Below are 13,900 nucleotides of genomic sequence, written 5' to 3'. Positions count from 1 at the left end.
GGATCAGCTGTGGCTATTCACCAGCGATCATATGTGGCTATTCACCAGCGATCATATGTGAGGATGGACCTCGCCCGAGTTCCTTCGCCGCCATCACATCGTTGATAATCAACACATTGTTGCTTTGCGTGGGGTGACAAAGCCGTTGAGGCAGCAGGGAAAGTCTAGCGACAGTCATAGATCGCCCCTTGAATCTTTGTGTAGTATTGCATGTCGGCTTGACCAACGGTTATGTTCTTGTGCAATGAAGGCCTTGCCTTCGTGCTTGTTTTGATGTTCCGCGCCAAAACAAGCCAAGAGAACCTTAGCCGGTCGAGATAAAGCGCTCTTGACAGGCCGTAGTGTAGTGTAGTGTATAAGGAAGGCAAACGCCAAAAAAAGAAGGTCGAGAGGGATCATCCAAGTCGGGAAAGGAACATTATACAAAGGAGATGATGGGCCGGCCGCGACTGGATATCGCTCTGGTTCAATCACGTTGCGGCATGGTCAACCCAATCGCCAAGCTCAGGTTTGGGATCATGACCTTTTTAAACGGCATGCCATATGATATTTTTGCCTATAACGATCTTAAGATGATATTTTAAAAGGGTTAAGTTATTCTTGCTCACGACGAGCTACGCTTAACCTACCTAGTTTCAGCATTCTTCAGTTCTGTCTTTGACCAAATCACAGACCGGCCATAATGGAGCCAGACACTCAAAGATAGGATGGCCACGGCGTCGACAACACTCGATGGGCTTTAGCGTTGGGTTTATTTTGGGAAGGAAAAGGAGAACACTTGACCCGTATAAGCTGTAGGCCGGTTGTCTAGCGAGGCACACAGCGTGACAGGGAACGTGACACCATCAAATCGTTTAGTAGAGCGCATGGAAGGACAGAAACGAATATCATAATCTCATAACTACCTGGGCCCAATGCAATGCTTGTCTACTCCTGCAACGCCAGAAACATCCACCTGGTCGCTGGTAAACCGTGCACGCAGGAGCGAAGATAATGTGCGCAGGTAGCCTTCCTTCCACCTGGGTTTGGGCCTTGAGCCCTATTATCTGTCGATGCCGATTGGTCTACGCCATTCGATCCCCTTTGCTCCCGCCAAGCACTCTGACCGGGAAACCTCACCCGTTGCCGCTTTCAGCTCCTTTGCTCGAGAGCTTGATATGTTCGAGGCCAAAAAGCGGTTGCGATGTGCCAATGCCCAAACTGATTCAGGGTCAGATGCTGGACGTAGAGGTGCCTCCAAAAGTAAATGCACCAGCCTGGCGACCGGTCTAAATTGTCTTAGTCCTGCTTCAATGGGAGCAAGACTTCCTCGATTCCGTCCTTGGTGATGACCATCATCTGCAGGCCGTCACCGACCTCGATGTGGCGCTCAACAGCTCCGTCAAAAGCATCCTTCGCCAAAATCTCGCCCTCGAATCGTGTTAGCGGCTTGCGCTCGCGCTCCTGGAGCGCATGACCAACACCGCTGCCAGGCTCATACTGGTTCTTGAAGTTGACCTGGCTGTCCAAGAACGGCATGATCAAGCTGGCCGCCGCGCCACCAGCCCGGCACTGCTCCCTCTCGTAACTTCCAACGGGATCGTACGAATAGACGGCGCCCTTGCCCTCCTCATCCAGACCACCGAGAATGGCATAGACATAGTAGGGGAAGAAACGCTTCTGGTATAGAATGGTCGACAGACGCTGGGCGCATGCCTTGACGCTCATGGGCTTGCCGTGGCGGTAGCGGTACATCTTGCAAATAGCGTCGAGACGTTCTTTCAAGGCCTCTCCGTCCGCCATAAAGCCAACGACGGACAAGACGATGGTGGCGTCTTTCTGGTCTGCTGTGGTGCCTCCGATCTTAAACAGCTTGGGGTGGTATCGCGAGTTAATGCTGTAGCCCGATGTCAGGCGGGTGTCACCGGCCATGATGGTGAAGTCGGCGCCAGCGATGGCAAGCGTCGAGCCGCCGTTGTCCGTGTATCTGGAAGGCAAAGTCAACTGTCAGCTGCGCGATGCACACTAGCAAGGACCAGGACGCAACAACAGGTAGCAGTGCACACTTACGGATCAAAACGATGCTGCCGCGCTCCCTCGGGAGCTGCTGTCCTCGGCGCATCGTTGAAGGAATAGTTGGGCCCGTTCATGAGGGGGTTCTGACTGAACATGGCAGCCATGATGGAATTACTCCGTGGTCACAGTTGCGGGATGCTGTTGGTTGATGGATTTCAGAAGATATGAGGTCGGAGAAGCTCGTCGTTGTTTGCGAAGGATCGGGTGTCTGTCGGGGTATCGTTGGCGATGATGAGGTGGGTGGTGATGGTGATGGTCGATGATGGAGGTTGCAACTGGCAAGCACCTGAAGCTCCCGCCTAGCCCCGACCTCTGATAGCTGCACGCGTCAACGTGCAGCCGCCTGATGGCTAATGGCGGGGACAGCAGCACTGACGGTTATGGAAAGCTGACTAGTAACAGGTGCCGGTATGTTTCGTTACAAGCTTACGATACGTAATGTAAGGATCTAGAGCTAAGTTATGTCTGCATTTGATGATGGGACATGCTCGTTATGTTTATGAAGCATGTCAAACCATACCTAAAGCTGAATGCAACCGAAAGATGCAAACAAGCCATTTTGTCAGCTAGAGGTAGGCTTTCATTCTTCCACATGCTATGACAAACAGGAAATACATTGTAATGTAAATACAAATTCGCTCGTAGGGCCGCTCTGACCCTGCTTGGACCAACAAGTCAACAACGGGACGAAGGATGGAAGGTGGGGCGCTCTTGCGCGGTGCCAGCAAGGGAATAGGTTGTAAGGGAAATATAGTGGGGCTTGGCTGCCCCTGACGGCGCTGAAGCCTGGACTCCATCCACCGCTGCCATGCGGCCCTCTGACAATACAGTACGTACCGTACCCCTAAATTGGAGTGTGATATCCCGGCTCGACTCGTACTGTTTGGGCAGTTGCAACTCAACGTCAACGCGCCATCGTCCCCTTTAACGACGACTGGTCCATGTGATTCTGGCATAAACCTCCCATCTTCACCGTCATCTCCAGTGACCCTTTTGCGAAACCGAACAGAATAAGGGTCTATATCGTCCGTCTTCCAATTTCTGGCTGCATGGAAGAGAACTGGGGAAAGGTCAAGGTAGGCTCTTCATGACGACATCCCTAGAGTATAGCGGTTCTACACCACCATCACCATCATCACCTATATCATACCATCTCTACGCTTGCGCTCTGACTTCTGCTAAGGTGTATGTGATATTGCAGATTTCTTACTTGCGCCCTGCTGCGGCTACCCGTCTATCTTCCGGTGCTTTCTTGGAGGCACGGAGATCTAATACTGTAATCGAATTAACCCATATCTGCCCCTATCCGGCTCTTCAGACAACTTCAACCATCCGGCCCGTGTCGGTCTGAGCGACCACCGCTCTCTTCTTTGTTTCCCGGTCCCGGCTCCGCTGCTCGCCATGGCCCGCAATATTCGGAGCAAGGCTCTGCAACAAATCGCTGCCTTGTCGGCCTCGAACCCGGCCGCTTCCTTCGACCAGTCTGACCTTGACAAGCTATGCAGAGTCTCGGTCAAGCAAGATGGACCATCATCTCCGTCTTCGGTGCCCCCTGCTGGGCCCGATGTTTGGCGCATCCCCATGGTACAACGGCAACGCCATTCTGTCCCCCAACTTTCTGGAACAGCTCGCTGACTTGGTGTCTAGACTATCAAGGAATACGAAGTTCTTCTCGCTCTCTGCAAGGCCGCGCCCAGCTTGACGACTGCCCAGAGCGCACAGAAGCTCACTAGACACTTGGTGCCTTATCTTATGGATTCGCACTCTCAAGCCTTCGCTCTCTCGCCCTTTTCCCGAGAAGTTGAGCCCTCTCCCACCGAATCCCTCAGCTATCACGTCACCGCTGCTTTGCTAGCTCTTGGTATAAGGCACGCAACTCACGTCCAACAAGAGGTCTCTGACAGTATTTGGGCCTTCCTCAACGCCTGTGCCCATGCAACCCAGATCCTTACCGAGGCAAACTACGAGGGCCCGGCCGCACTTGACGATGCCATCCGGACCGCTACCATTACCGTTGCTCTGTTGGGCTTTTTGGACGCTGCTTGTGCGCAGGCTGATTTCTGGAAGTCTGGGGGCCGCTTGAGCCTGATCGAACGGTTGCGTGATCTACTGTCCCCGCCCTTTCTGGTGGCGGTAGAGACTGCCTTTTCCATCATTCGCAACTCGCATTCCCACGACCGTTATGCCAAAGAATGGAGGCGGTGGCTACGCCATTACGACGAGGTTGGCCGGCCGTTGGGGGCCTTGCTGCTGCAACGCAGCTTTATGAGATTGCTTGTTGCCGCCACCTCTCTCTTGGTTGCAGAGCCCGAGGCGCTACGGTCTACTCACGTACTGGACATCCTCATGTCGGGTGATGGGTTGCGTCAACCGTTGTCTGATAAAAGTGGAGATGCCGACTCCCGCTCCGTGGAAATATACGCCACGGTTGCCATGGACCAGATGAATGATCTGGAATCAAGTGCCGATTTTGACAGCCTTTCGCCCGCCAAGCAGAGACTCGCCTTTGCTGTCAAGGGGGCCGCTTTAATCAGTTATCTCAACGCGGCTACCCTGAACGAAGAGGTGGCCGACGGCGATGTCCTCATGCCCTGGCTTGAAGATACCCTTGGCGATTCCTCGAGCATGGTGGACGAGGATCTGGCTTCCATAGTGCTCAAGTCAATGGCACTGCTGTGCAGGATCATCCCCAGCTATGCCGCCAACGTCAGCCGCCTACTGCCACGCTTTATTGTCCAGGGCGGATACAGGAGCCAGACAGTGACGGTGGCTTCCAAGTGCCTCGCTTTCGTTTTGCAAATGCTCTCAAAGGATGCCGTCATTACGACTTTATACACCCTTGGGAATGTTCTGAGCCCTGGTGGTGAGCGGTCTACGGCCAACGGAATTGGCGGTGAGACTAGAAACGACACTCTCGAAGTATACGGGAACAAGCAATCGGCGGGCAGTGCAATCTCTCTTCAGCTGTCAGGCGAGGAAGAATCCTCTGCCGTTCAGGGCAATGTTGTTCAGGCCATTTGCGAAATTGCCGGTATTTGTAAGGATGTCAAGATCACCGGCCTTGCTCAATCCATGCTCGCCCAGAAGATCGTCAGGTTAAGCAGTCCTCTTGATGCCCGTATCATTACCGGTGCTGCCACTCTAGCTATTAGCGGCAGCCAGTCCGAATTCCGCAACCTGCTCAAGCACTACGCCGCTCTCGCCCACAATGCGGTGGTGGAAAACAGGGAGGGAATTTCGCTTGCCGTAAGTCAAGGCCGCTCTTTACGTCACACGCACATATGCTAACTATTATGATAGATTATGCGAGCTCGCAACTACCTTGCTTGCAACATCAATCGCGACTCTCCCCTCTACAGCATCTACCTGGAGCACTTATTGGATGGTATCATCTCCAAGGGGGATGCCCACGGTCTTCCGTCTCAAAGCGCCAAGGAGTCCGACATGGAGCTTGCCGCTCGTGAGATCGCACAACTGCTCCAACCTCTTGCCTTGTTCATGTCTACCAATGCCAACGACATTGGCTTCGGGGGTGAAGCAGATGATGATACCTATTCTATGCTTCGTGACTCGTGGTTCAACATAGTCGTCCATGGCTTTACGCCCTCGACAGACCGTGGCAAACGCTATTCGGACGAGCTTCGTGTCATGGCTATCTACTCGCCACCCCTGGTCCTGGACAGCCGCGGCGAACAAGACGAAAGTGATATTGAGCTCAACCCTATCTTACGCAGAGGCGAGAGCTCTGATCGGGAGTCATTGCAGAAGAAATATCTCTCGGAGCTGATACCGTCCCGGGCAGGTGAGATTAAGGCGCTCAGTTATCGCAAGGTGATATTCCTTAATGCCGCTTATCTCGTCGAGAGCTTGCGAGCGGATGCGGGTGACTGCACCAAGGCTCTTTCATACTTCAATGAACCGAGCATGCGCCGCGGAGAAGTCAGTCGTACGATGGACGGAATCATGGACGCCGTGATGACCCGATACCTGAAGAGGGCTCTCGGTGGCTCCAACCCGACATTCTCGGCCCAGTATGCGGCTGGCCAGCTTGCGAGAATCTTCTGCGCCTGCTGTCACCGCATAGACCGAGTCCAGCAGGCAGCTTTTGGCTGTGCAGACCGCATCATCAGGGATATCCCGTCGGCACTTTGCCAGAGGTCATCTCTGTTCGCGCTTCTTGAGCTTCTTTCCCTCATGTGGACAAGCTGTCTTGAGGCCGAGACAGATCGGTATGAACCAAGAACTATTTTCAAGTCGTCCAGGGGCAATGTTACCGTCGAACTCTCTCATGACTACCAGTTCAGGCACCTCACACTCGAAAGGCTACATCGGAAGGCAAAAGAGTGGCTCACTGGCGCTGTTAACACAGCCCCTGCCGATGTCAAAGGCCTCTTGCAAACCTATCTTTCTGAATTTGATGATGACGCTTCTTATGGTCACATGTCACTTGGCCGATCTTTTGCCGTTGACATTGGCTCAGCAATCCCTTCGACAGACCAGAGGTTGTCTTTACTTAATATGCTGGGGGATTACCGCATCAACACTGCATCTGATTTCATGGCGCAGTATACCAAGCGCCAGGAATATCGATACTCGGAGGCACTTCCAGACCGCAGCTTGGAATGGCAGGGTTTCATGCGCCCTGACAAGGCAACTTCTTCTCTCCCATCAGTGACCAGCGACAGCGCCGACGCCATAACCGCTCTTGCTCAAATTGAGAAGCGCGTTCTCAGTCGCAAAGCCACTCCGCTTACAGATGTTAGAGACATCCTACGCCGCGCTGCTGCTTTGCTCTGTCGGAGTACGAATGATGAATGCTCCATCGTTCATTATTTGGTCAGCATCCCGTTCGGAATCTTCACGAAGCAGTCTATCAAACTGGGAGTGTCTCTCTGGCTAGGCGTGATCAACGAGAACCCGCGGATGGAACCCCGAATCCTTGCCGAAATAGCCCAGCAGTGGGAATTCAGTATCCAAAAGCGACTCGGTCTTTTCAGTCCCACCATTTGCAACCCCGATCCGTTCTTTTTGAAGGAAGAGTTTGCTCCCAGCGACGCGGCATCCGTTGCAAAGCGTAAGCAACTGGTGCATAACGTTCTTGCACCTCACACCCGACTTCTGCAGTTCTTTGCAAGTCATTACAACGCTACGCGGCTTGGAAATCCAGATACCCAGCAGGTCTTCCTCCGTCTCCTGGAAGTGACTCTGACTGCGATGAAGCTCTCTCATCCTCACCCGATGGCCAGAGAGATTCGGTTCCAGACTGTACTGTTTGGATTGCGAGTTCTCGCCACGAGCACGACCATGGGAACCACGGCACAGTGGAGGCTGAAGGACCTGGTCCTTTCTGCAGGCCTTAGCTGGTTTAGCGCGCCCCCATGCTGGTCGTTCGGTAGCAATGTACTGCAGCTGAAGACAGAAATCACCCTGATATCAGACGTTCTCGTGGCTTTGAAGACGACGGCAACAGTTGGAGCACAGACCGTGGGCAAAAAGTCTTTGGCTCCCAAGGAAAGACTGTTGCAGTTGCTTCTGGAAAATGAGCAGTCACGACTGACTGTTTGGGTGCAACCGCTGGGTGAGCCGCTCAAGACGCCACATCATCTGGTCCCTCAAACAAATACGAATAAGAATCTTGTAGAGGTACGTATCGTGGATTTCAGCCGTAAGAGAACTGGAATAACTGACCGCTGCATAGGCCGCCATCTTCCCCCTTATTCGGATTGCGTGGCTCGAATCTCCTTCGTTGGCTGTGCATCTCGCTAGCAGATTCCCTTATCCGCGAGTCAAGCAAGAAGTCCGATGGCTTCTCCTGAATTTCCCTGCCAAGGCGATCAAAGAGCCCGAAGCGGTGGCGACACTTGTTGACGGCTCATTGCCCGAAGATGTTAGCTTCCAACTCAAGGTATGTACACCCGTTGGCTGCCAATGACACTAAGACTGTGTTTTTATACTCGTTGCTAACTTCTACACCTTAGTACCTTCTCTTCTGGGCCCCGGTTAACCCTATAACGTCGATAACGTTCTTCCTGCCCGCATACCGGAATCATCCTTATCTGATCCAGTACGCCATGAGGGCACTGGAAAGTCACTCTGTTGACGTGACATTCTTCTATGTCCCGCAGATCGTACAAACCCTTCGTTATGATGCTCTAGGTTACGTTGAGCGCTATATCCTCGAGACGGCCCAGTTCTCCCAACTCTTCGCGCATCAAATCATCTGGAACATGAAGGCAAACGCCTATAAAGACGAAGACGCTACAATCGTAAGTTATCTTATTTTGGATTAAGTCGGCAAAGAAATTGGTGTACTAATACGATATAGCCGGATGCAATCAAACCAACCCTCGACAAAGTCATGGGCCACATGATAGACAGTTTCTCTACCGTCGATCGTGAATTCTACGAACGCGAATTTGCCTTCTTCGATGAGGTGACAAGCATTTCGGGCAAGCTTAAGCCTTTTATCAAGAAGTCCAAGCCAGAGAAGAAGCAGAAGATCGAGGAGGAATTGCGCAACATCAAGGTTGAGGTTGGCGTCTACCTGCCCAGCAACCCGGATGGCGTGGTCATCGGCATTGATCGAAAGTCAGGCAAGCCTTTGCAGAGTCACGCAAAGGCTCCCTTCATGGCAACTTTCCGTATTCAAAAGTCCTTGGGAGGGGCGGAAGAGACTGAGGACATGATCGAAGAATCAGAAGCGGGCAACGATGATGCGGCAAAGGCCAACACCATTGAGGTGTGGCAATCGGCCATCTTCAAGGTCGGTGACGACTGTCGACAAGACGTGTTGGCCCTTCAGATGATCGCCGCCTTCAGAGGAATCTTCCAGACAGTTGGTCTTGATGTCTTCGTCTTCCCTTACCGCGTAACGGCCACAGCCCCCGGCTGCGGCGTCATCGATGTCCTTCCCAACTCCATATCTCGAGACATGCTGGGCCGAGAAGCCGTCAACGGGCTTTATGACTACTTCGTCTCCAAGTATGGCAACGAGGATTCACTCCGCTTCCAGCAAGCCCGAAACAACTTTGTCAAGAGTATGGCGGCATACTCGGTCATTTCATTCCTCCTGCAGTTCAAGGATCGGCATAACGGTAACATCATGATTGACGATGCCGGCCACATTCTTCACATTGATTTCGGTTTCTGTTTCGATATTGCCCCCGGCGGTATCAAGTTTGAGCGTGCCCCGTTCAAGCTGACATCCGAGATGCTTGCTGTCATGGGCGGCAGTCCGGATCACCAATCCTTCAAGTGGTTTGAGGAGCTGTGTATTAAAGCCTTCCTTGCTTCCCGGCAATACACGGAGAAACTGTCACAGATTGTGCTGTTGATGATGGACAGCGGATTGCCATGCTTCAAGCCAGAGAGCGTGAAGCACTTCAAGGAGCGGTTTGTGCTGGACAAGAGCGAGCGCGAGGCGGCCGACTTCATGAAGGATCTCATCAAGAAGAGTTACGCGAGCTATTCGACGGGATTGTACGACCAGTTCCAGCTTTTGACAAACGGTATCCCGTACTAAGGTTTTGGGGTTTGGTATTGATTGGGGTATTCTTTTCAAGCTATCTAATGCAATTTCTATATAATGCACGTCTAGTTCTAAAGTACCCGTACGACAGTTCCGTAATATACAATTATTCATTCTTTCGTCATCACCTGGCTTCGGTCACAGTTTGGTCTCGACTTGGCTGAGGACCGATGCAATTTTGCCCACCAGAATTGAACCGTGATTGTGTTGATTCTTGAACATCATTGTGCCCGATGTGTGGTCATCACCTTGGAAGGCAAGCAAAGTTGGTGATTTCCTCTCTTTCGACTGGCCTTGCCGCCTGATCATTCAGCCACCCATCAGGCAGCATGCGAAGCAGCCGATTATCGCCTGCTAAAGGCGTAAGTCCGTCCTTGCGCAGAGCTAAGTCTGCCAAACTCACATATGTGATTTCTGGCAGCCCATAACCTGCGGTTGCGGTTCTTGCAAACTCCCGAGACGTACCAACGCCCTCGAGCCAGCAAGCCGGGCCCACCAAGCACTGAGGACAGCCGAGACCCGGACAATGCCGGGGAGTCTATCCAACCTTCATGTGATGCCATTATTTAACTTCGCCAATGAACCGGGCTTGCCTAAGTGTGAGATGAGAACACAAGGCACACCTCAGCAAACTCCGGCGAGCTTTAGATGCTCACTGCGCCGAATCTAACTGTTGTGTTGCTGTTCCATGTGAGTTGGGAGGTTATAACTGGCATAGTCGACGTGGACAAAAGCCCTATCAACGATTGGGACAGACTCTATGACGTATTGGAGGCTTTCACTGTATCCCGCAGGTCAACCCGTCAGTCGTCAGAGAACATTCTCAACAATGGGGAGGGGGAAAGGGATTCAAAGAGTGTGTACTCACGCCAAGTCATGACTGTCCTTGAGTGACGTGCTGGCATCCAAAACAATGTCAACCTCGACGTTTAGCTTGTCTCCTGAGTGGTAGGCTTGCAAGCCCTGGATTTGCTTGATCGTCTTTGCGAAGCGCATTGTCAAGTAGAGCACTATGTTTTCGGCTTGTTAGCAAAGGAAGGAGGCGGGGAAAAGCGGACTGGACCGGACTCCTCGGCCACGGGGACAACGGCAACGGCACTTACAGATATTGCGTTGATCAGCAGTGGCGGAAAAGCCGGTCAGGTGTCTGATGTGTTCTCCGGAGGTTTGAGACCAGTTGAAGATGACCACGAGGGAAAGCAGCAAGCCTCCGAGCGCATCGAGCCACCAGATTTGACAATAGTAGCCAACTGTATCGACGAAATTGGAGGTAAGTATAAAGTGACGAGGCTGGTGATTGAAAGGGGCAAGAACTGACTTAGTGGGAAAGCGATTGAGCCGGCGTTGAAAATGACATCAGTGCTTGCATCCGCGGCCCTGGAGTTACGTATAAGCTGGTGTCTTTCATCTCAAAAGGGGCGGTCAGAAGACTGAGAGTTTTGCACTCTGATACTTACAAGGCCTGGACACTGGAGTTTTTGATGAGACGGCACCAGAGCCAGCACATGCCCTTGATGACGACGGTGCCCAACATGATGGCTATGGCTGGTACACCACTTTGCAAAGACGGGTATTAGCATCAGAAAACCTAAGAAAAGGCCTGAATAGGTGAATAGAGGTAGGGACTGAGGATGCATACAGTTGAATGACCTCACGGTCATTTGACATAAGACGTTGAATAGCCTCAAGAGCGACCTGGGCAAACGACGTGATCATGATAACGGAGAAGACAAGCACGCCAATAGGCTCCAGTCTTCTTCGCCCGATGGGATATCGATACTGGTCTTGCCGGCTGATCAACCAGGTAGTGATCCATACGATGGCAGTCGACAGAAAGTCAAGAATCGCGTCCACCAAACTTGCCAACACTGAGACTGATGGGACGGTCAGGACTACGGCGAGTTTGCCGGCTAGGAGGATAGCGTTGGCTGCAAAGTTGATGTAAATAGCCAAGGTAACGATGGAGGCGGAGCTGTCAACATCGTCATCCTCAAGCCATGGGATCTCAGGCCGTGTCTCCTGACTGGCGACTTGGTCACACTCATCATCGTCGACGGCGTTGCTACCATCGCTGAATAGAGGCGTGGTCTCGGTTGGCCGGTAGATGTCCTTGGGCGTCCGCTTGACCTTACGAGCCTTGGAGACCGTTGGGGCGGGCTCTGCAGTGGCACCGTTGGTTGGCCGCGGTGTGGTAGCAGGAGCCTCAAGATCTCCGCGGAAAGCCCATGGCGGGAGGTCGTTGTATTCGTTGAGCAGGTCATGAGGTAAGGAGGAATCCAGAAGCTTATCAATGTACAGGTACTGCTGGACAAGGTAGTTGCAACGCTCATAGTATTCACGGCTACAACAAGGCGTCAGTGTCTAGCGGCTTAAGCAATGATGCGGGCAACACTAACATGGGCTTTTTCATGGTGGCCAGCTCATCTTCAATCTTCCAATACCTTTCCCATCGATATCGAGGATTGCTGTTTCCGATCAGGCGCATGCTGCGCATATGAGGCCCGTTGAGAACAGCGCTCATGCGCCGCTCATCCCGGCGTGGAGGCTCATCTTCCACTGGTCTCCGTTCCGCCCCAAGCCCTGCAAGAGCCTCTTCATCGTCACGGGCAAAAGGGTTCAGAGGGTTTGGTAGTGATACGCCAGGCCGGTTTCTGATGAGCGCTGCCAGCGCGCTATGTCCTTTAGGTGCCGGTGGTTGTGGCTCTTGCAGGCAGAGAAATGAACCGCTGCGGCCGCCCGGGTGTGAGTGTGAGTAGTGGTAGTTTCCTGGAGATGCCATTCCGCTGTTGCCGTTGTTGACTTTGGAAAGTACAATGGTGGGGAGAAAATATGTTGAAGGAAGGAGGACCGGATCAAAGGATAAAATCAGAAACGGAAAGATAAGGCTGAGAGACAAGGGTGCTTGTTGAAGAGAAGATGAAACAAACAATGGATCCAGACCCAAGTAAACAAGACCATTGATGGGCGATCAATGAGCAAGGTGGACTGAAAAAAAAGGATGTTTGTAGGCGAATCAAAAATTTTATGCACTTGAGCAGTTGAGGGCATTCACTTTTCACTCATGTTATTTTTGATTTTTTTAATGTGGTTTTCCCCATGGCGCCGTCAATGGATCCGTGTATCCAGGTCCATTGCGGCGAACTTGATTGTCGTTGTCGAGTCAGCAATTGGCGACGATGCATTCTCGGCCGCCGCGCTTGATACACGATCTCTATCTCTTCCGGACGGCATACAGTCTCATGCCGTCATGGCACCGAGTAGCCCGAGGTAGCTCAAGAAGTATGGAAGCCGGGATTGGTGCTCCGAGTATGGTAGCACGGCGAACATGGGTATGGAACGATAGGCAGGCTCGGCAGGCACGGTAGCAGATAGAAGTGCCTTTCAAAACCTGATCTGTGTGAAGTCTTTTTCTTCTTCTCATTCGACGACGAGCTCGAAGCCCCGAGGAGTTGGTTGTTCCAGCCTCGAGCCCGTGGATCCATGGCACTCTGCACGGTCGGAGGGTGAAACACTTGTAGTAGGAAACGAGGCATGGGGTTCACCAACTGGAAACATCATGTAGAGTGCTACCTCCTTGCACCCCGCAAAAACGCCTTCCGTCCTGCAGAAAGGTCATCTGTACCGGTCTTGGTAAAGTGAGTTGAGTCGCGATGCCGTGCGTTCGAGTTCTGTAGTGTACTGGCATGTCCATATTCGGAATGGAACCTGAATGGAACTCAAAACTCCCGATCTGCAGCGGGCGCCAGGCACCGTCACGCTACACACACTGTGCACCAACCTACCTTGCCGGCCTCTGGGAAACCGCCGACGTCAGCGTCAGGCGGGTGACATGCCGGGGCCAGGTCGGATGAGGAGCCCTCTCCGGCGGCCTATACGTTCGTTCGTTCGCAGCTGCACAGTCCCAACAGCACACCGTTCCCGCTCCCGCAAGTTCGTCCCATAAAGTCAGATGCGCCTTCGTTCTGGCCCTGATGAGGACAGCCAGTTCCAGATTCACAAATCCAAAGCGGCATGCGGAATTCAAAGGCGACCTTCAATATCCGTGACCGCAATCTGCTTGGCGTTGCGAGGCTATCCATCGACGAGTGTTCCTCGCTGACAGTCTCTCCAACATACATTCACAGCGCCTGCAATCGACAGTGCTGCACTGCACTGTACTGCACTGCACCACACCGCACCACACATGTCTGGGTCATGTCCTGCAAATTGTCCCGGATGCCGGGGAGGGAGGTTGTCTCAGGGGCATTTGCCTGGCAGAATGGCCGAATTCCAGGAAAGTGTCTTTACCGCAAGACGACATTCGCATGTGCAAGGAAT

At 52.7% G+C, this 13,900-nt stretch overlaps 3 protein-coding genes across 3 annotated transcripts; 1 reads left to right on the top strand and 2 right to left on the bottom strand.

Moving 5' to 3' along the window:
* Positions 1 to 1,278: 1,278 nt before the first annotated feature.
* B0H65DRAFT_533735 (proteasome component C5) lies at positions 1,279 to 2,586 on the bottom strand (the record flags this gene model as incomplete). Its single annotated transcript, XM_062828986.1, has 2 exons — positions 2,050 to 2,586; positions 1,279 to 1,966 (listed from the first exon to the last, which is right to left on the bottom strand). The coding sequence occupies exons 1-2, from the start codon at positions 2,157 to 2,159 to the stop codon at positions 1,279 to 1,281; spliced, it is 798 nt and encodes a 265-aa protein (XP_062676905.1). The 5' UTR covers positions 2,160 to 2,586.
* A 739-nt stretch (positions 2,587 to 3,325) lies between these two features.
* B0H65DRAFT_330143 (putative STT4 protein) lies at positions 3,326 to 9,904 on the top strand. Its single transcript, XM_062823503.1, has 6 exons — positions 3,326 to 3,639; positions 3,703 to 5,301; positions 5,356 to 7,698; positions 7,754 to 7,960; positions 8,034 to 8,321; positions 8,381 to 9,904. The coding sequence occupies exons 1-6, from the start codon at positions 3,457 to 3,459 to the stop codon at positions 9,575 to 9,577; spliced, it is 5,817 nt and encodes a 1,938-aa protein (XP_062676904.1). The 5' UTR covers positions 3,326 to 3,456; the 3' UTR covers positions 9,578 to 9,904.
* A 166-nt stretch (positions 9,905 to 10,070) lies between these two features.
* B0H65DRAFT_330130 (uncharacterized protein) lies at positions 10,071 to 12,608 on the bottom strand. The gene is made up of 7 exons (XM_062823502.1): positions 11,980 to 12,608; positions 11,223 to 11,924; positions 11,041 to 11,139; positions 10,902 to 10,960; positions 10,687 to 10,833; positions 10,452 to 10,593; positions 10,071 to 10,364 (listed from the first exon to the last, which is right to left on the bottom strand). Exons 1-7 carry the CDS (start codon positions 12,360 to 12,362, stop codon positions 10,250 to 10,252), a joined length of 1,647 nt encoding a protein of 548 aa, XP_062676903.1. The 5' UTR covers positions 12,363 to 12,608; the 3' UTR covers positions 10,071 to 10,249.
* Positions 12,609 to 13,900: the final 1,292 nt, after the last annotated feature.

Source organism: Neurospora tetraspora (genome assembly GCF_033439725.1).
Source record: "Neurospora tetraspora strain CBS 560.94 chromosome Unknown B0H65scaffold_9, whole genome shotgun sequence".
Classification (NCBI taxonomy): Eukaryota; Fungi; Ascomycota; class Sordariomycetes; order Sordariales; family Sordariaceae; genus Neurospora; species Neurospora tetraspora.
Note: the sequence above shows the minus strand (reverse complement) of the source record. Positions and strands in the feature narration are given on the sequence as shown.

Bases quoted from the DNA above. Each gene is read 5' to 3' on its own strand.
- B0H65DRAFT_330143 (XM_062823503.1), top strand. From the start codon at position 3,457: ATGGCCCGCAATATTCGGAGCAAGGCTCTGCAACAAATCGCTGCCTTG. The intron at 5,302-5,355 runs GTAAGTCAAGGC...CTATTATGATAG, and splicing joins GGGAGGGAATTTCGCTTGCC to ATTATGCGAGCTCGCAACTA. The intron at 7,699-7,753 runs GTACGTATCGTG...ACCGCTGCATAG, and splicing joins CGAATAAGAATCTTGTAGAG to GCCGCCATCTTCCCCCTTAT.
- B0H65DRAFT_330130 (XM_062823502.1), bottom strand. From the start codon at position 12,362: ATGGCATCTCCAGGAAACTACCACTACTCACACTCACACCCGGGCGGC. The intron at 10,594-10,686 runs GTAAGTGCCGTT...CCGAAAACATAG, and splicing joins TGCTGATCAACGCAATATCT to TGCTCTACTTGACAATGCGC. The intron at 10,365-10,451 runs GTGAGTACACAC...TGCGGGATACAG, and splicing joins AAGGACAGTCATGACTTGGC to TGAAAGCCTCCAATACGTCA.